We start from the raw sequence: 21,822 nt of genomic DNA, 5'->3' as shown, positions 1-21,822 counted from the left end.
TTTGCTAAGGCTTCAACCGAGAACATTCCATTCTTACAACGTATCCAAGGTGACATTTGTGGACCTATTCAACCAGAATGCGGACCTTTTCGATATTTTATGGTATTGGTTGATGCATCGACGCGTTGGTCACACGTCGCATTGCTATCCACAAGGAATGCTGCATTTGCTAAGTTATTAGCTGAGATCATCAAACTTCGGGCTCACCACCCCGATTATACTATCAAATCCATTCGTTTGGATAATGCTGGAGAATTCACTTCCAAAACTTTTGATGATTACTGCATGTCTATTGGGATCGAAGTTGAACATCCCGTTCCTCATGTTCATTCACAGAACGGTCTAGCAGAGGCTACCATCAAGCGTATTCAGCTTGTTGCTCGGGCAATGGTTATGGGTACTAACCTGCCGGTCTCTGCGTGGGGATATGCAGTGTTGCATGCAGCGACACTTATTCGTTTCCGACCCGCGGCTAACCAAGCGTTTAGTGCGTACCAGATGGTAACTGGTTACGAACCCAATATTTCACACTTACGCATCTTTGGTTGCGCCGTTTATGTGCCTATTACGCCTCCGCTGCGTACTAAGATGGGTCCTCAGAGACGATTAGGTATCTATGTTGGCTATAATTCCCCAACGATTGTCCGCTACTTAGAACCAACCACCGGAGATCTCTTTACTGCAAGATTTGCAGATTGTCACTTTGATGAGACATGCTTCCCGTCGTTAGGGGGAGATGGGAATGTTATCATTCCAAATGAACGTCAGGAATTGACGTGGTGTGTCCCCACTATGTCTCATTATGATCCCCGCACTGCTCAAAGTGAGTTAGAAGTGCAACGCATTATCGACCTCCAGAAAGTCGCGGATTCGATGCCTGACGGCTTTGTAGATATTGCTAAAGTGACGAGATCAAACATACCCGCTGCGAACATACCGGCACGGTTGGATGTCCCGAAATACGGGCGTGGAAGACAAGCTCCTGGACCTAGCAACGTTGGCACCGCCCCTGACAGTGGGACGGAGGCCGACGGCGGCACCACCGTACGCCGTGGTGTTGCCGGCGCCCCTTATGGCGACGATGCTGAGATGGCCCAGCATGGAGCAGCTTCGGCCTCGGCTCCTCAAAGAAAAAGGGGAAGACCGATAAACTCTAGGGATTCAAAACCTAGAAAGAAGCGAATGACTAAGGCACAGCGCGTCATCAACGATGAATCACCATCGTATGAAGTTGTCTCTGATTACAGCTATGTCCATGAATCAACTCAAGTGTTTCCGTGGGACGCTATGGAACCTTGTTTGATGCCAGAGAACAACGAAATCTCAGTGAACTACACAAGTGAGCAGTCGGTCCGAAACCGAGCCACTACATGCATTGATGACGTTTTCGCTTATTCCGTCGCACATGAGATCATGTCTGAAGACGACGTTGAACCTCGCTCTGTAGCTGAATGCGAACGCAGAGCAGATTGGCCGAAGTGGAAGGAAGCAATCCAGGCAGAACTTGACTCATTAGCGAAGCGAGAAGTCTTCGGAAAGGTTGAATTGACTCTAAGAGATGTCAAACCTGTTGGACATAAATGGGTCTTCGTTCGTAAGCGTAATGAGATGAACGAGATCGTGCGTTATAAGGCAAGACTCGTGGCACAAGGATTCTCACAACGACCTGGTATTGACTATGAAGAGACTTATTCTCCTGTTATGGACATCATTACCTTCTGCTACCTTATTAGTCTGGTAGTGTCCGAAAGACTAAACATGCAGCTTATGGATGTGGTCACAGCTTATCTCTATGGGGATCTTGACGCAGAGATATACATGAAAGCTCCTGAGGGACTACCTTTACCTCCATCAAGTGCCTCCAGACCACGGAGTGCTCATGCAGTCAGATTACGTCGTTCGTTATACGGGTTAAAGCAATCCGGAAGAATGTGGTACAATCGGTTGCATCAATACTTGGTGAGAAGGGGTTACAAGAATGATGAACTATGCCCATGCGTGTTCATACGAAAGACAAATTCCGGATTCGTCATCGTTGCGGTCTACGTTGATGACATGAACATAATCGGTACTCTTGATGAGATTGAAGAGACCGTGTCTTATCTGAAGTCGGAATTTGAGATGAAAGACCTAGGGAGGACGAAATTCTGTCTCGGCCTTGAGCTTGTGCATAGGGCCGACGGCATCTTAGTGCATCAGTCAAATTACACGCAGAAGATGCTTCGACGTTTCAATATGGATCTATGCAGTCCATTGTCTACTCCCATGGTCGTCCGAAGTCTAGATATCAAGAAGGATCCCTTCCGTCCTAAAGAGGATGATGAAGACGTTCTTGGTCTTGAAGTTCCATACCTTAGTGCGATTGGGGCACTATTGTATCTTGCTCAATGCACTAGACCGGACATATCTTTCGCAGTGAACTTATTGGCTAGATTTAGCTCCGCACCTACGCTACGTCATTGGAATGGAATCAAGCATTTGTTTCGATACTTGAAAGGTTCCCTTGACATGGGATTGTTCTACCCCTATTGCAGAGAGAACACCGCCACGGTATCTCCCCACACCACCGCCGTCGCCGACCCCGGCCTTGCCGCCGTACGCCGCAGCGACGCCGCCGGCCGCCATGGCGTGGAGACCGTGCGCGGTGCCGAGAGCAGCCACCGGTCCCGTGCAGCTCTTTCCCCCGATGCAAAGACTCCAAACAACTTGTTAGTTGGTTATGCCGACGCAGGGTACCTCTCTGACCCTCACAAGGCTCGTTCTCAAACCGGTTATGTGTTTACAATTGGGAATACGGCGATATCTTGGAGATCCACAAAGCAATCTCTTGTTGCTACTTCTTCGAATCACGCGGAGATCATCGCTCTCCATGAAGCAGTGAAAGAATGTGTTTGGCTACGATCACTTGTTCGCCATATTCGTGATTCTTGTGGATTAGTCTCTACAACTGATCAACCTACGTGCATTTATGAAGATAATGCTGCTTGCATAGAGCAGACGAAGTTAGGTTTCATCAAGGGAGACAACACCAAGCATATTTCGCCTAAGTTCTTCTACAATGTTCAACAACAGAAGTTCTTGAATGTTCAGATCAATCAAGTGAGTTCAGAATCCAATGTTGCGGATTTGTTCACCAAGTCTTTGCCTAAATCTACTTTTGTGAAACATGTGAAGAGCATTGGCATGCGTCGTTTATCGGAACACTAGAGTTTGGTAGACTTCAGGGGGAGTCTACATCACATGTTAAGATCCTTAAGTAGTTGGTGCGTTGTGCTCTTTTTCCCTTCGATCAAGCTTTTGTTTTACCCAAGAGGTTTTTGTTTTGCTTGACAAGGTTTTTACCGAGGCAACGTTGTGCGCCATGCAACCTAGGCATGCGACACAAGGGGGAGTGTTCCGGGAGAATTACTATTCTACCCTTGTGTGTGTCTTAGCCTAATAGGTTTCCTGTTAGGAGATAGATTAGCATCTCTGTAGTAGATTATGACTCCGAATCCTACGGGATTGTGGTGTTGTAAATGCCTATATATAGGCCCCCATATCATTCAATAATATACAAGTAATTCATCCTCAAACATCCATTTTATTTTTGTGTTTTTTTTTCTGTATTTTGGGGGAGAAATTTGGGTTTTGGTTTGTGGGGTTGGATTTTGAATATATATTTGTGTGTTTAGAACAGCTCATTATGTGTGGGGTTGTTCACTGAGTGGGTGCCTGGATATGAGTTTTATATGTGCAACTCAGACACTAATGATTCGTGTGTGTTTTTGATGATGGTGGTGTTTATCATGTCAACCTAAATTGTTAATTATCTGATGTAATATGTTTTTGTCTTGTTGGAATGATTATCGGATGTTTATGGCCGGTATCATTAAATATCTCACAATTTATATGGTTTTAAACCGTGTTATGCATTTTTTTAATGTAACTTAAGAATACCACAAGGTGTTAGAGACTATTCATTCATAATTATGCACGTAACGTATAATTTTTGTTTTTTTAAGGTTTAGAACCCGCTCTAATTGGGAGGATCAGCCCCACGCTCAATTATTTTTATTAAAATAAAAAATAAAATACATAACAAATCTTAAATAAATAAGACACAAACATTAGATCATCATACTATCAAAACCAATAATTTAGAAATCTTAAGTAATCAGTTTGTAAGAACTTAACGAGCGCATTAGGGGGACTGTCATACCAAGTAAATGTGTCATTAGTGAGGCCCAAATTAGCCATTTTGTCAACTACCGCATCTCATTCCCTAAAGATATGACTGCATCGAAAGGACATCATGCAGACTTTAGATAAGTTGTTGTGCCAACGGACTCTCAAATTCCATGGAGGAGAGAAATAAGTCACCACACTTATAGAGTCACTTTTCCAACCATAAATGGAACCAACCTCTAACAATAACAATCTCGATTGCCAAAATGATAGCATAAATCTCATAATAAAATGAAGAATTATATCCAAGCGACTTACAAAATTCCCCTTATAAACCCCCTGTATAATCCTGGAAAACACCCCCACAGGCTGCATGACCTGGATTACCTTTAGCCAAACTATTAGTGTTAACTTTAATCCAAGGAAAAATTGGCATCTACCATAAAACATGATAAATTTTTAGAGCCTTACATCGGTTGGGAACAACACGCAAAGAGGCTAATAAATGGGCATCAAAAACACCTTTAAAATGACTAGGAGCAAAAGAGCCAATTTGAAGAATCCAAGTCATAATTGAGCAACATAACTTAGAAAAAACAGGGGGACAATTGTCAAACCTTAGCCTATTCCGAGTCTTCCATAAAGCCGTGAAGGTAAACATGCATGTTGCTAGCCACATATTATAAAGTTGAGAGGGGAAACACTTTCGACAATAGCTTACCCAAAAATCAATCAGAGAGGCAGAAGTATGAGAAGAATTGTCAAATTGAACCGCTAACCACCTCTAGACACGTTGAGAAAAAATACAGTGTAAAAATAAGTGCAAAGAAGTCTCCACAAATCTATAACAAAGCTGACAGATAGACACCACAAGAATTCCACATATTTGCATTATATCATCAGTATGTATCCAATCAAATAAAATTCTCCAAACCAGGATGGAGTATGTATGATGTGAAATAGTCTTGTTGATAGAGCGTTTTGTTAAAACGTATATAATAAACCCTGTAAAACATCATCGTTAGTATAGAATAAGCATAGATCGTTCTTTCCGGGGAATTGAAGGGAACTCTAAACTTTTAGTGTTAACAAATAATGGGGGTTTGAGATTGATTATTAACTACTAAAATAAAACCTAAATTTCTATTTACATGATCGACTTCTCTTTAACAAACTTAAACCAAATTTACCATTACACCACATAATTACAAGTTCGAACCTATCATGCATTCTAATTCGACCAATTACATACTTTTTAGACACCAATACAACTAGAGCCTTAGGGGATCATCTAATCGTGCAAGATTTCAATTAACATTTAGATTGACTTAGGGCCTAATCTAAATTTGCATGCAATCGAATTCAATAACACTTAGAGTAGAAATCAAACAAGATTACATTTAAGCACCAAATCTTTGTTGGAGACATGTTTCATGTATGGCATCACCCACCATGGTTTCACATGCAAATTTCCAGAATTTTTACCACTTTTAATCAACACAAATCGAACCTACTTAGAGCATGATTCGATTTGTGTCAATATGGTTGATGAATCTAGCACTCAAACACAATCTTAGGGACTGCATCCAAGCACTAAATTCATATGCACATATTTGAAAATTATCTAAAAGTATGAGAAAGATGATTATAACACAACAATAGAAATACAAACTCATTAATTATAGGAAACCATCAATTTGGCAAAGAACCAAAACTCCAATAAAACAATCTGAAAATTTCGATTCTTAATACAAAACAATAATCCCACACAAACATCATACTATAATCTTCATAGACAAAGTATTGTAAAAAAAAATCAAAAACGAACAAACCCGTGGAGAAGAGTTGCGAGAATCACACGTTGTAGGAACCTTGGAGGTGTGTTTTCAATGGTGATTTCGGTGGAGATGGAATTTGTATATGGGGAGAATGGTTTGCTGTTTTGATGAAGGATGTTTGAGGTAGTATTTTGGTAGAGGTTTGGCTCTTGAATGCAAATGAGAAGTGATAATATTTGAGAGGTGAAGCCATCTATATATATAGGAAAGATGGAGAGTTTGAGATTGCTTCTTTCTTCCTATAATAATGCTATGCTTTAATCCCTTAAATCATGGAAAGTTTTAATCCCTAAAACATGCCATGCTTTAATCCCTAAAACATGTCATGTTTTATGCCTTTAATGATCATCTTTTATTTAATTGTTGCATGACTTGGCTCCATCTTTTTTTCTTTAATTATCTCTTCAATCCAATCTGAAAATAAGAAAATAAAATCATAAGTAAGAGATAATTAGTTTCAAAACCTAACAAGGATTCCTAGTCAAACTAGGACTCTAAACTAATTATGCGTTTTAACTCATGTAAGCACAAAAATGCATCCAATACCGCTCACGACTCTTACTACGATTCAATGACTCAATAGTACAACAATAAGGGCTAAGCAAAGTACAAATTGAGGTAAAAACATGTTAAGAACGTCGCACAAAATGCTCCCATCACTTGCGTAGTACATTGTACATTGAAGAATGAGACTAGCTCGATATGGATACATAGCAAGATTTGCACTTAACACCCCTTATTTGAAGAATCTGATATGAAACAATTGAATTTAATAGGGATAATGTGAGTACAAAGTAGGTAGTGATACCACAAGTGAAATAAGAAAATACAGTGTGTGATGATAGGAAGAGGTGGATCCTTGTGAAAGGTTATGGATGCTCAAACATCTTTAAGCCAATTAGAAAAAAAAACTGGTATTATTATTTTTTTAATTGGAGCTAGCATCCTCTATTCTATCTCACAATCAATTCCCCCACCAACACCTACACATACACCCACCCACATCTCATCCCACACCAACATCTCTAATCTCACACGGACGACCCTTTTTTTTCTTTTTCGTTTTCTCTCTATGTGTCTTCTTCCCTCTTCTTTTTTTTCTTCATAAAATTAAATCTATAACCCTAAAAACTAAAGTCTAATTCTTAAATTAGAGTGATAGATCACACTTGGGATTAGATTCACTCCACCATTCCACCAAGAAGTTATGCACGGCCTCCACTCCTCCAACGAGCACGAGATGTCATGATCGAATTGGGGATTTTCCCATTTGGGATTTTTCTGGCTTTCTGCATTTGCTTTCCATCCACTCTTAATTGCATATGCTTGGAGATATTTTGATGCATAAAATGTCAAACAATCAGTTAAAAAGTGTGAATCACATAGTATTTCGTGTACATTGGTTGAATCTCATTTTTTGTGTATATTGTCAAAAAAAAAAATTTTGGTCTTCGACCTAATTTCAAACCCTTCATAAATTACAATTCTAGATCAAGCATCCCCTAAACGCCATTCCAAGATCCGCCACTGATGATAGGTTAAGATGAATTCTCATGTCAGTTTATAGAGAAAGAATGTTCGCCTGATTGAATCCCCCTGGACATAAAGCAAATTGCTAAACAAGGTATCTAAGACAAGTACAACTTAGAGGAGCTATGTTGTTGAATTTTTACAAAGGCATATAAAGGTTATGAGAGCGCACATGAGCAAGCTGAGCAGTCCGTTCACGAGGATGTGAATTTAGAAGAATTGAACAAGCCCACTATGAATGTAGTAAGGATATGTTTGTATCGATTGGAATATGGACCTGTTTGTTTGAGTGGAGTACATAGGGATTGAAAGTGAAACATGTTGTTTGAAATTGTTACACAAAAGTGAGATAACACTTTTTTTTTTGGGTTTAATTTTGATCTGGGTCGTTAAGATATTTTGCTCAAATTTGTAATTTGGTAGAGGCTCATTGCCGATCATACCTATCGATAGTCCCGGTATAATGAGAAGTTGATATACCGATTTTAATGGCTGGTTAGTAGCGCGCTACCGATTTCTTCTACCAAATATTATTGGTCATGTTGGTAGTTTACGGAAATACACATGCAACCGTACTCAACTCATCCCTAGAAAATACTATTAACACGTATACCAGGAGTTGATAAACCGACTTAAGTGGCCTTTAGTAGTGGTGCGTGGCTAATTTCACTTACCAACTATAGTTAGTTAGCATAAGAAATAAATGTGTCGATCACCATTTTTGTGTCCACATTTTAAAACTCATAACATGTGTCAAATTACTCAATTATTATTTAAATATGAGTTAGGAACAAATGCATATCATAAATTAAAAAGGATGGACACAAGGTGGACACAAAAATAGTGATTGACAAATTTATTTCGGTTGAAGATGTTTTTGTAAAAAGACGCATGGTACCGTACCGAATCCACTCCCTAAAACTTACTATGTACTGATCAGTACATGTTTCATGTTTGTGAAGTGGACTAGTAGAGTGGAAAAAACCGTGAACGACCATGGTTCAGCGAACAAACTAGGGGTGGACAAACTGACCCGAAAACCGAAAAAAACCGGACCCGAACCTAAACCGAATCCGAACAAACCGAAACCCGAATCAAACCGAACCGAAAATAAAAAAACCGAACCGAACCGATTCTATTTGGGTTGGGTTTTGGGTTCAGTCTCTTAGAAACCGAACCGACCCGAACAACCCGAAGTCAATGGTCAACGTTACAAAACGACATCATTTTGTCATATTTATAATTTTACATTATTATTATTTTTTTAATAAAAAAATAGTGTGGTCGGCCTCACAGCCGCACATAATTTCTAACCTAATTGACCTAATGTATAAGAGGCGCATTCTTTAGCCGTCTTGCTTCCTTCATAATGCGATAGTTTTATTTTAAACCTAATATAAATGTTATGATACATTAGTTGACACTTAGGAAATTGCCAACTCTAATTCGAAATATGATCGATCGACACCAGCAGATGTGATTGCTATATATATTTAGGGACCCCGTAAAAATTTCGTCCGTTTTGGACATGGTTTGACCGTTCGTACCTACGGTTAACTAAAAAAGAGGCGTTTTCACATATTGAAACCCTATTGACCGGGGCTTTGCCAAATATATTTCTTTAGTGCGACCACGCATGATAGATAACAAAAATTAGGTGATTTCAGATATGCAAACGGCTTTCGGCGTTCGCATATTTGTAATAGGTCCTCCCTTATGGTATAATAGTGGTGTTTTCGATTTACCAAAAATTCTAACGGTTAAATGAGGTCCGAATTGGATGAAATTTTTATAGGGTCACTAAATATATATACCGATCACATCAGCTGGTGTCGATCGATCCCTAGAAGTTTCCTTCATATAGTTGCTTCATAATGCGATAGTTTTATTTTAAACCTAATATAAAGGTTATGATACATTAGTTGACACTTAGGTGATCGTCAACTCTAATTCGAAATATGGTCGATCGACACCAGCAGATGTGATTGGTATATATATTTAGGGACCCCGTAAAAGTTTCGTCCATTTTGGACATGGTTTGACCGCTCGTACCTACGGTTAACTAAAAAAGAGGCGTTTTCACATATTGAAACCCCATTGACCGGGGCTTTGCCAAATATATTTCTTTAGTGCGACCGCGCATGATAAGTAACAAAAATTAGGTGATTTCAGATATGCAAATGGCTTTCGGCGTTCGCATATTTGTAATAGGTCCTCCCTTATGGCATAATAGTGATGTTTTCGATTTACCAAAAATTCCGACGGTTAAATAAGGTCCGAATTGGATGAAATTTTTATAGGGTCACTAAATATATATAACGATCACATCGGCTGGTATCGATCGATCCCTAGAAGTTTCCTTCATATAGTCGCTTCATAATGCGATAGTTTTATTTTAAACCTAATATAAATGTTATGATACATTAGTTGACACTTAGGTGATCGTCAACTCTAATTCGAAATATGGTCGATCGACACCAGCAGATGTGATTGGTATATATATTTAGGGACCCTGTAAAAATTTCGTCCATTTTGGACATGGTTTGACCGTTCGTACCTACGGTCAACCAAAAAAGAGGCGTTTTCACATAATAAAACCTCATTGACCGGGGCTTTGCCAAATAGATTTATTCAGTGCGACCCCGCATGATAAGTAAAAAAAATTAGGTGACTTCAGATATGCAAACGGCTTTCGGCGCTCGCATCTTTGTAATGGATTCTCATTTAGGACAAATTAGTGGTGTTTTCAGTTTACCGGAAATTCTGACGGTCAAACTAGGTCCGAATTGGATGAAATTTTTACATGGTCACTAAATATATATACTGATCACATCGGATGGTGTCGATCGATCCCTAAAAGTTTCCTTCATATAGTCGCTTCATAATGCGATAGTTTTATTATAAATCTAATATAAAAGGTATGATACATTAGTGGACACTTCAGCAATCGATAACTCCAGTTCGAAATATGGTCGATCTACACTAGCAGATGTGATCAGTATATATATTTAGGAAACCCGTAAAAATTTCGTCCGATTTGGATATTGATTGATCGTCCATACTTATGGTCAAGAAAAAAGGCGTTTTGACATTAAAATCCTCATTGACCGGGGCTTTACCAAATGGATTTTTTTGGTGCGACCGCACACAATCGGTGACAAAAATTAGGTGATTTCATATATGCAAACGACTTTTAGTGTTCGCATATTGGTAATGGGTCTTCCCTTATGACATAATAGTGTTGTTTTCGGGTAAAAACCCATCGGGCTTGCGGGCCTCGGCGAGCTTTTCAGATCCACGGGCTAAATGATGAGGCATAAGTCAATTAGGTATGAAATAATCATTAGACTATTAGTTTTTCATCTTTATGTTAAATTTTGTACTTTTAAAATTAATATATAATATTACGTATTTTACATACGGGTAAAACCGAAAAAAAACCGAACCGAACCGAACCGTACGGGTTGGGTTGGGTTGTGGGTCAGTCTCTAAAATAGAAAAACCGAACCGAACCGAACCGAATTTAAAATTTGGGTTGGGTTATGGGTTTTGTCCAAAACCAAACCGAATGGACCCGTGTCCACCCCTAGAACAAACCACCCCACCATTGGAGCATGCAAAACCCACAATACCCGAGAATCACTCACATATCTTCACCACAGTTGGTCAGTTGGAGACAACGTGACCATATCAACAGGGTCTGCAAATTTCTATGGCCCAGCCTCGCTACTTTGAGAACACAGGGGTCCTCCCATGTGACCTGAACCTCCGCTCTTGTCTATACATGGAAATCCAAAGGCCCAGAAACCAGACGTGTCAGACTTCTTATATGGAAAGAAACCAACAATAGCGGGAAGCAGAAGAATCTTCGAACCCCAACACTTCAAGAAAAGAAAAAAAACGAGGACACTCGTCCCACTATTTATACAGAGTAGTCGTTTTAGGGTTGTAAAAGACTCGCGTGTTTTAATTTCGCAGCCATGGATGATGTCAGGAGCACCTCTGCTTGGGTCGCCAGCAACTCTTCTCACGTCGTCGTCGACTCTTCAGGTATATATATATTCCGTTCTTCACGGGCAATGCATGTTGTTCTTGGGTTTGAAACAGAGGTGAGCTGTTGCTCTACAGTTTGTTAATTTTTGTGTTTTTGGAATGTGGAAAAGGGATTGAGAAAGTGGCGGAGACAATAGACGAAATTCCGAAGGTGAGCTGGGATTTTGAAGGGATTCACTACTTCGACAATGGCCCGCTCACTGTTCAGTACCTCTTTGTGTTGGATGCTTTGAACTTCTGCTTTTGGCCTGGTACTTAAATCAAGTTCTTCTTATTTCACTTTTTTCAGTTCTATTATGATCTTCTTGAATAATGGAGTGCAAGAGTACAGTGGTGGAACACCTCTGTTTAATTAGATAGCAAAAACGCTCTATTACCATTTTTTTCGAAATTCTATTTTGCAACATCAGGGACTGCTGTGATCATTGTGATCCAATTTATGTATGCTTTGGCTGTGTTTTTCTTTATCTTTATGTTGAACTTTGCTATTTGGCGTGCTGCCGACATTTATACAGGAATTTGAATTCTTGTCTTTTCATGGTAATATATCAAGGGATGGGTGTATGTTTTTTTTGTTGTTGTAGTGAAGTTTCATACAGTTACTTGTGGAACTTATAATAGTTGCACACAGGGTATGCGGGTCAAGAAACAGACTGTTTAACTTAGTTCATAGACTTGGAGCTGATTGCAATTATATATATGTACCAGCATCAAATTCGAGACTTATAGATCACACTTGCCTTGTGTTTATTGATTGAACTAAAACTGGAGTCATTTGCTTTATGAGAGGGAAATTAGGGATGTAAAAAAGAAAAAAAAATAGGGATCTTTTCCAATAAACAATGTGTCGTTTGCAGCAGAATATTACATTGTAAATGCTCAGTTTGGGAAGGCTATTTGAAAAATTAATCCCCACCCCCACCTCCCCTCTCTCCTCTGGTTTGCCGGGATACTCTACTGACTGATTGGAAAAGGCTGATATATAGGAAACTAGCATATACATGCTTTAGCTATGAGCACCTTGTGTTGCAAGGTTAATCATGTATCTTTTGCAAATTTTTGAATTTTGATTCACTGAGTTCACTGTTCTGAATGTTCTCCTGTTGTTGATCTTATATTAACAGATAAGGACTTGAATTACGACAATTTGGCAGCAGGACTAAAGGAAGCTCTCCTAAATGACAAATCTGCGTTTGGTGCTGCTCGTCTGCAGAAGTACACTGGTAGTGATACTTTTTAACACATATCTCCAGGTCCATACAGATGCCATTACAAATGTACAGTGTCATGCGCACACAGATTGAGATATGTATCAGATTTACTTTAATTTTTTTGTCGGAATCAGTAGATTAGGTACAGAGATGAGTAAGTATTCATAATAAGAGGAGTTAGAGTTGGGTACACTTTGGACAAATTTTTTAACCCCATAGATCAAATCTCAGCTTTCTGCTGTGTTATTCTACTGGATACTAATTTATTCACAATGGTTTATCTTACAAGGTCCTGAACTGAGGGAGCTGTTGAAATGGCCTAGGCCTCTACCTTTGGAGGATGAGAGAGTTCGCTTGTTACATGAGGTGAAACTTAATTCACAGAAGTTTTAGTTCTTTCATATTTTCTCTCTCTCTTTTTTTCACGGATTTGACTTTTGAATTCTATATTAGTTGAGACTTGAGAGTGAAACTAATGATGTGCAACTAATAATGGACATTATACTGATAGGTTGGGCACGAGCTGGAGAGAAGCTTCGATGGAAAAGCATCCAATCTTGTAGAGTCCTGTGGAAAATCAGCTGTTAAGCTTGTAGCTATGGTTACACGTCACTTTCCTGGTATCTAATTTTAGGGTTGATCCTTTGTTGCTTTATATCTTGCAGGGTTTTTTTTCTTCTGGAAACGGGTATATTAACTATCAATAATCAACTTTTCCAGGCTTTCAAGACCACTCGGTTTACAAAGGCCACCAAATATTCTTGTATAAAAGAGCTCAGATACTTGCTGCGGATTTATGGGGCGCATATGGTGGCAAAGGGTATGGAGAGTTTTATGATATTGGGTCAATCACTATTATGGCCGACTATATAGTTCCAGCTGTGCTTCGGCAGCTTGGTGTGCTCAAATATAGTGAAACCCTTGCCAGCATGATTGAGAAGAGAAGTGAGATAGAACCAGGCAGTGAGGAGGAAGTTGAACTACGAGCTTGCTCCATACATGCTGTGGAGAAAATGAAGGACTTGATCAGCATGAAATTGGGGAGAAAGGTATGGTTAAAAACTATTGCCTGGATTGATTCCGACTAGCTTGTTTACCATTGTGCTGGTCTGTAATCATTTTCTTCACAAATTTTTTTTTTGAAATACTCACATGGGCTGGTTTTTCAAATTACTTCTCTTATCAGCAAGTGTCGTGCATCATGCCTGATCCCAGCAAGTGACGTTTTAAAACTTGTTAAACATGTGTCGTCTTCAATCTGTAGATTGTCATTCTCCTTTCTGCTCTCTCTCTTTATCCAATCCTTTTTCTCACTATCGGATGTCTTTTTCAGGTTCTGAGTATTGAGTTAGACCTTTGGCTGTGGTCGTTTGGCATCCAGTGTCCTGCCCTGCAACACCACCGAACGCTCTCTATTTATTATTGAGTGACTGCATTTTATCACGTAGGAAGATGGAAAACTTTTGGCTTTAAAGTTTCGTCATGCTTTCAGATTCAGGATGGTTGAGGCTTCTCAAAATTTGCTGTCACATGTAGTTCCTAGGTAGTAGTGTAGAACGTCTTTCTTCCAATTGAAACCTGGTGTTCATTTGGGACATGAATTTTTATTAATGTTTTTTAGGCTATGAAATTTGGTGTTAGTGATATATGTATCTCTGCTTAGTTTATATTCAGTAAAATCTACCTGTGGATAATTGTTATCTTTATTTAGAATTAAAGTGTCTGAAGTTTGCTCTTTGAAAATACATAACTATCTTCTGTGTTAACAATCTGGGTATCTGTTAAATGAGGATGGATATACGGTGACTGGTATAAGTATATGACATGCAAGATATGGGAATTATGTCTTATTTAGCCTTTCAGATCCGTTCTATATGTTTACTTGCGTTGCTAGCTTTAAAATTCACAATCTGTAGTCATATATACATGACAACTAACATAGTCGATATAGACTGCAATCTTTGCTTTGTTTTCCTGAGCACACTGGCAAAGCTTATGGTGCTGAGCTAGGGTTCCTAGTCGTCGGCAAATTTCCATCATAAGTACATTTCAGGACATCTGGTGTCCTCACTATCCGGGGTCCAACTGGTACCTTGTTTGTTTTTGGTCGAATATCCTGTGAAGAAGCAAGATTTTCATTTTCAGAGAAAATGAAGTACACAGATCAATAATTTATAACAATCATTACTGTTAACTGGATTTACTTTCTTTAAGTTATTTACTTACATGGTATATATTTGTACAAAAGTTGTTTGATCAATCAAATTATTATTATTATTATTATTATTTGGTTAATTGATCAATCAGATTCGGCGACATGAAGTTGAGGTATATAGATAACTTATTTGATCAAAATAATATTGTAAATGTTGTGTTATTGTTGAAATGTTTGCCAGAAATAGATACCTGGTCAAAGATAGCTGTTGGGATTGCTAGGGTTGCAACAGCATTGGGAGCATCAACTATTCCCGAAATTCTTCCCTCACATGGACAGCAAGACAGCAGAAGGTAGCTCTGATTGTTACATGGTGGGCACCTAGATCAGTCATGGCAAAGACTACAAACATGGCTATTATAATTTGAAGGAGATAAAAGAACCTGTTCTTTGGAGTATCCAAATTTAGAGAGGTAGTCAATGGCATTGAGTACTGCACGCTTGTAAGCAACTGTTGCATCTAGGTAATGCTGCTTCCCACTCTCATCAACACTGATGCCTTCAAATACCAACCATTCTGAAAATCTTGGCTCGACAGGGCCTATCTCAAAGATTGGATTCACATGAAGAGGAGTTGGCCCCATTGGTGTAAGGTATTCTTTCATTCCATCCCTTATAATATCACACCTAGTAACAAGACATTAATTATCATAAGGGAAGAGCTCCAATTGAGTGATACTATCTATATGTGTCTATCTATGGCTTGGTATGTGAAATTGTGAATGTTGAAAACTAGGTACAGAAAATGTAACGGTAAGGTGTAATATGATATTTACTTGAGCTCTAGGAAACCACTCATCTCAATCGCACCACAGAATGAGATTTCACCATCTCCCTGGGAAAAATGCATGTCACCAGTGCTGAGATTTGCTCCTTCAATGAATACCGGAAGGTATACCTTTGAACCTCTACTAAGATTCTTGATGTCACAATTGCCTCCATTTTCTCTTCCTGGAATTGTTCTTGCAGCCTCCACGGCTATCTTTTCCCATTCAGGATTGCCTTCTTTGATCTATAACAAGGACACATTAGCATACCTTGAATTTAGGCTGAAAGATATTAGCATTTTCACTGTTCAGCTTGCAGTTCTCTTATAGGAATTTAATGATTTTAATCTTCTTGGAGACTTTCATTGGTAGTATGCTAACCGTACAAGTTCTGAAAGAATCATACCCCTCCAAGGACGCAACCTTTGGTTGATGGTAGGCTAGCCAGTGGTCGTTGGTGCACAACCTCACATAGTTTCAGAGACTCAACTCCAGTTTCCTCAAGTTCTCTCTCCCTCTTATTCCATATGTTTAACAGGTCCATTGATGGTGATGTTCCAACTATTCCAGGGTGTGTTAAACCCGGGAACCTCACTCCTACAATGCATATACTAGTATGTAAGAGGAGGAAGTTATACCAGTATCTGTTGTCTGTGTTATAGGCTTAGCAAAGTACTAGGATAGTGAGTAGGAAAGGATAAAGGGTGAGATCAAATTCACCTGGTATTTGAGGAGAGTAGGCATATATTCCTTCAAAATACCAAATAGCTTTGGTTGCACAAGGAAAATGGTCAGTCAGAAAACCCCCTCCATTTTCTCTGTCAAATGTTGCTGTGAAACCCCACTCATCTCCTGGAAGAGGACCTAAGTTGCATATCTCAACTACCAGAAGATCACCTGGCTGTGCTGGTATTCCATCCTTGTCCGAAATCCTTATTGGTCCGCTGAGATAATGAACCTGAACCAGTTTCAAACATTATTGACATCTAACATTATATCGATCATAACCATTCAATGCTCTTGTTCTTAGTTCGACAAAGACCATACATAACAATGCATCTTGTGATCAGGACAGGTTTATTTCATTGGTTTTAAGATTAGTATTATTTTTTGATAAGTAGGATAAAACCATGCATACTTACAGTGGAGAGGTCTACGGTTTTTATGTCTAGTGCAGAGTCGTCATCATTGATAGAACCTCCAGTCCAGTCTACCATCTCTACTCTAAACAACTCACCAGTTTTGACCTCAGCCACCGGCGGTATGTTTGGGTGCCAACGGTTGTGAAGGGGTAGCTTCTGCTCCCATGGTTTGCGGCTCAAGTCAATCGGAACTACTAATCTTGGAGTCCGAGGAGCCATGGATGAAGTTTAGGGGAGAATCAGGAAGAATAGGGTTGTATGTTTTAATAGTTTTATAGTACTTATGACCAGCATCTATTGTCGAAGAGGAACGGCGTTGTTGATGTCCATACAATAATTAGATGACAAACTGGGATAGAGTAACGTTATTTTTCCAAAGGTCCCCAACAACCTTGGAATAAAAGACAAACACAACATATCAAAGTTCACTTGCTTTTCTAATATGACTGATTAATCAAATATTAGAAGTTTGCAGACGATTGATTACATGTTCGGATGTTTGTATGGAGATTGAGTTGCCTTGTTCATTTTCTTTCTCACATCAAATAATTTGCGGTCTAAGTCTTGGTGCTTGGATGTACTTGGAGAAGATACTGTGCACTATTATTGTACTACCTAGCTAGTAGTGATGCATACTAGAGATTTGAAGTGGGAGCTGCTCAGACAGCTCTGTAGAACCAGAAAACATGCAAAACACACACCTAAGGAAATGAGGAACTCACAATTGAAGGATCCGCGTTCTTGATGTCCTCTGCAGTGTATTCTTTTGTGATACCTCCCCCGCTGAAATCAACCATCTCAACTCGAAAAACCTCTCCCACAGTAGCTTCTGCCACTGGCGGTATATCCGGATGCCACCGGTTGTGAAGTGGAAGTTTCTGTTCCCATGGCTTCTTTTTCACATCCATCGGCACAACCAGTCTTGCTCCATGAGAAGAAGCCATTTTTGGTTTTGTTGAAGATGAGCTAAGGTAAGATGATATTGATTGAAGATTCCTTGTTCTTGATGTCTGATGATATGCAACTTTCGTCTTTAAGATATGATCGATGTTTGACATCCATGATAGGTGCCACTTACTCATATTTTTAGTTTTACTTGTAAGTGCGTGGTGGACCATTTTGAAGCGATTGAACTAATTTTGTCACCGTTTCTTTTGCTGTGAAGAATAGGTTTGCTGAGGTTTCGCATACAATTCGTTCATCATCTTACGCTAATCAAAATCTAAAGAAATTGGAATTATGTACTTTAGATGCCAATTTGACTGTGTTATGGCCATAATGGCTGTAAAGATTGAAGAATGCTTTGAAGTTTAACAGTAAGAAACATTTTGATTTGAGTAGCAAAGGCGATTATATCTCAATTCTGCGGTTGCTAATTGCGCTTATATTTGACGACGATTTTGTACGTAATATGGTGGCTCATTTGACTAAGTTGCATCGAACTGTACTGATCTTGCTTTTTTCATGAGGAATATGAGCTCCTGTTTTAGCTTTGGATTATCTTTTGATGAATTTGCTTCTGCTATAAGTGAAGTGCTGATCCCAATACCATTTTGATAGTGAAATTGGCTTTGAAACCAACTCCAAGTTGCATTCTTAGGACCCTACAAATCGGAATCTTTAGGATTTTGCCTACAATTTCTTTGAGGACTTGAGCCAATCTTTGTTCTTATAGGGAAATTGTTACCACACTTTTACTTGAGGATGGTCCCAATTACAGCTGTTTTTAGGGTTTTCATCATTTTCATTAGGATTATGATGTGTTCACCAATCTTGATTATGAAACTAGTGATGGTACAATTAGCATGACTAACTTCATTACTAAGACAGATCACAAAATTATTACTTGGTCAACTTTTTCAGAATAAAACATCAGACAATTCAGACATGTATTCGCATATTGAATGTTATCTTCATGTGATGTAGAGTTCAAAGTTAATTTTTTTGAATTTACAGCTGAGATGTACTGGCGATATTGTGATAAATTGATATCATTCTTCAAAGATGGAATGCTTTCCCATAAAACTCGCCATACGTAGAGGATGAAGCACCGAAATTCGACAAACCAACGAAGGCAGTGAATTTCCCGAGCTTTCCAAAGATGGGATGCACTTAACCGGCCTAGATGAAATCAAAGTTTAAGAGAATATGCATTGGAGACCAACCTTATCCCCTTAAAACCAAAGGTAACTGATCATTATCAACGTCGGACTCCATGGACGTACGGTATTGGAGTTGTGGCCAAATGAACCTGTATCTATGTAAAAAGCTGAGTCGACGACTGGAAGCTTCTTTGTTTTGTTGTGGCGAGTTGACAAAGACTACAAATATGTAGGATTGGTATCAATCCCCAGTCCCCACTTCAAAAGCCTCTGTTTTGTTGCGGCTGACCAGATCAATTATGGAAGACGCATTAGTTGTGAAATGGTCCCCTGATATCTCCATTCACAGATCTCCAAACCTAGAAAGCTCTTATATCATGTGGTACATACGTTGAACAATGTATAGCTTCAGTTAGAGCGCTTAAGATCGATCACGATAAGCCATTGTAGAGAAGAATCAATTATTCCATCTTGAGCTCATAAAATTAGAGAAGAACAATTGCGGCCAAAACCTGTCCATGTTAGCTTTCATTTCGATCAGCTGGGTTCATTTGTGCTCTTTCACTATGTCCCTCAAGATTTAGTCGACTGATTAAAGCTAAAGAATCAGTTACAGTCTTCTCAACCACAATAGACACTGTTTCTAAATCAGGCCGAATACGACACTGCCGATGAATGAGGAAATGAAAGGTCGATCAATTACATCAAAGCGATAAAACTACGTACAGCTAGATAGAGCACAATTATGTTCTGCAGCTTCTGCTACACATGCTAGGTCCAGCTCGTAGTAAAAGTAATCCAGTAAAAATGATCCAACCGTAGTAGGGATCCCTAATTAACTCCGGAAAGGGTTTAGCGAGTTGAACATGACTAGCTAGTTAATTTGGATGAAAATATAAAACATGCAAACATATCAATACAAGAGAAAAGTGAACAGAAGAAATTATTCCACACAGATATCAATCAACTGAACCTTTATCAAAACAAGGATTGACTCCCCATTCGCTGTTAATCTGGTCACGAAGGACAGAGTGAGTGCTGCAAATGAATGGTTCTTTTGGAAGAATTGAAGGAGCAAGCTGATTGCAATGCTATTCTTGCTGCGTATTCACTTGCTCATTGACCGAAGATATTTCTATTGAGGTTGGGACCGTTGGGTAACACACCAACACAGGACTTCCAATCCTAGGCCATGACCAATCTCTCGCGCATGTAAAATGTTCCAACCATCTATTGATATTCCGGACCGATTACACTACACGCTACTCTATATTATATGTCCTTCTCCTTGTAATAAATAAAATCCTCACAAGTCGGATCGAAGTTTCGAGCATGACTGGATTAACAGGGTTATCACTTATCAAAATAATCTCCCAGGCCAGAAGGGTCAAATAACTCTATGTTGCTCTTGTTCCGTGGCATTCCTCGGAAATTGTCGGCTCTTGCAAGTTGGGAGGGTGACAAGTTTGAAGTATCGTGCTAGCTAAGACTAGTGGATAAGAACTCCACGTCTATTCAGACTACGACATTCCCCCAAATCCCTCACATTACTTCCCTAATTCTCACACTTCTCATCTTTATATACTCTGGTAATAAATCGTTAAGATCTCAGCATGTCTTATACTTAGAGCATTCTGCGTCACTTAATTCTAGATATTCAATTGTGATATGTGATTTTATGTTTCCGGTATTTGTCAAATTGAAATTGTTGATGTTTTGCGAATATTTGTTGGAGTCTTAATATTTGAGTGTAAGGTCCAAAATTATCAATCAAACCATACGTACATGTAAAAGCATTCACATGGCCTACTTGTCCATTTGCGTGACATGTCTTCTTCGTTCATTCATATTTGGTGTTGTAATGGGGACATCTTGGTACTCAATTGGTCGCACAGTCGGTTTATCAAAATTGTAGGTTTTTGCCTACAATATTTGCTCGTATAATTGACGCATCCAATGTTTCGTGTCTTATGACTATGTTGCTTGACATTGACAAATCTACAATTATATGTATTCACTATCAGTGTTCTAAATATCGGATATATCGGCCGATATATCGGCGATATTTAGAAAACGATACGATATCGCCATATCGGTTGACTATATCGGTCAACGGTCAAATATCGGTCAAACCCCGATATATCGGTCAAATATCGGTCAAACTCCGATATATCGGTCAAACTTTGATTTTTTTATTATTTTCTCAATTTTTGTTTAATTTTTTAATATTTATTTCCTCTTTTTTTTTTTTGAAAAACTTATTTTTTTTTTCATTTTTTCATATATATTTTTACTTTATATATTTTAAATATATATGATGAATTTCAAGTCTAAATAATCATTCTTAAATGCCTATTTTTATTATTAGATGTCGTTCGTGTACTTTAATTGTCATTAAATCAAGTATTTATTTTCTTTAGTTTACTTAGTACCGTTTTTTTAGTTTATTTGATACATATTAAAGTATAATTTTATAAATTTTATTGAAAATAAGCAAATCCGATAAAACCGATATATCCCCGATAAAACCGATATATCCCTCGATATATCGTTTTACCTCTCGACCGATACGATACCAAAAACGATATTTAGAACATTGTTCACTATACATAATTTGTTTTTCATTTTTAATGTGTTTTGTGTCGAAATTTTTTCTTCTACATGATCGAATACTTAATCTCTTTATATAATTAGCAATCTAAGATACACTGTAGTTCAAGAATACGTACAATGCTCCGATACAGTATAATTTCTGATGTCCTAGCTTTGGAATCGAACGGTTTCTTCTCCCAAGTGA

The 21,822-nt window shown here is 38.7% G+C and overlaps 3 protein-coding genes across 4 annotated transcripts in view; 1 reads left to right on the top strand and 2 right to left on the bottom strand.

Annotated features, from left to right (window-relative positions):
* Window positions 1-21,822, bottom strand: part of LOC126805043 (peptidyl-prolyl cis-trans isomerase CYP65) — a 309,510-nt gene that overhangs the window by 209,281 nt on the left and 78,407 nt on the right. The gene's annotated exons all lie outside the window — the stretch shown is intronic.
* On the top strand, window positions 11,380-14,435 carry LOC126805058 (uncharacterized). Its single transcript, XM_050532152.1, has 7 exons — window positions 11,380-11,585; window positions 11,699-11,839; window positions 12,713-12,811; window positions 13,089-13,165; window positions 13,311-13,419; window positions 13,520-13,848; window positions 14,133-14,435. The coding sequence occupies exons 1-7, from the start codon at window positions 11,516-11,518 to the stop codon at window positions 14,223-14,225; spliced, it is 918 nt and encodes a 305-aa protein (XP_050388109.1). The 5' UTR covers window positions 11,380-11,515; the 3' UTR covers window positions 14,226-14,435.
* LOC126805049 (uncharacterized) lies at window positions 14,625-17,915 on the bottom strand. 2 transcript variants are annotated; one of them, XM_050532139.1, is made up of 7 exons: window positions 17,646-17,915; window positions 16,502-16,739; window positions 16,188-16,378; window positions 15,791-16,026; window positions 15,398-15,641; window positions 15,206-15,313; window positions 14,625-14,915 (listed from the first exon to the last, which is right to left on the bottom strand). In XM_050532139.1, the coding sequence occupies exons 1-7, from the start codon at window positions 17,865-17,867 to the stop codon at window positions 14,793-14,795; spliced, it is 1,362 nt and encodes a 453-aa protein (XP_050388096.1). In that variant the 5' UTR covers window positions 17,868-17,915; the 3' UTR covers window positions 14,625-14,792. The 2 variants fall into 2 exon arrangements, with proteins under 2 accessions (XP_050388096.1, XP_050388098.1); XM_050532141.1 differs by lacking the exon at window positions 17,646-17,915 and adding an exon at window positions 16,924-17,634.

This window comes from Argentina anserina, chromosome 1 (assembly GCF_933775445.1).
Source record: "Argentina anserina chromosome 1, drPotAnse1.1, whole genome shotgun sequence".
NCBI classification, from domain to species: Eukaryota; Viridiplantae; Streptophyta; class Magnoliopsida; order Rosales; family Rosaceae; genus Argentina; species Argentina anserina.
This window is presented reverse-complemented; position numbering and strand designations above follow the sequence as displayed.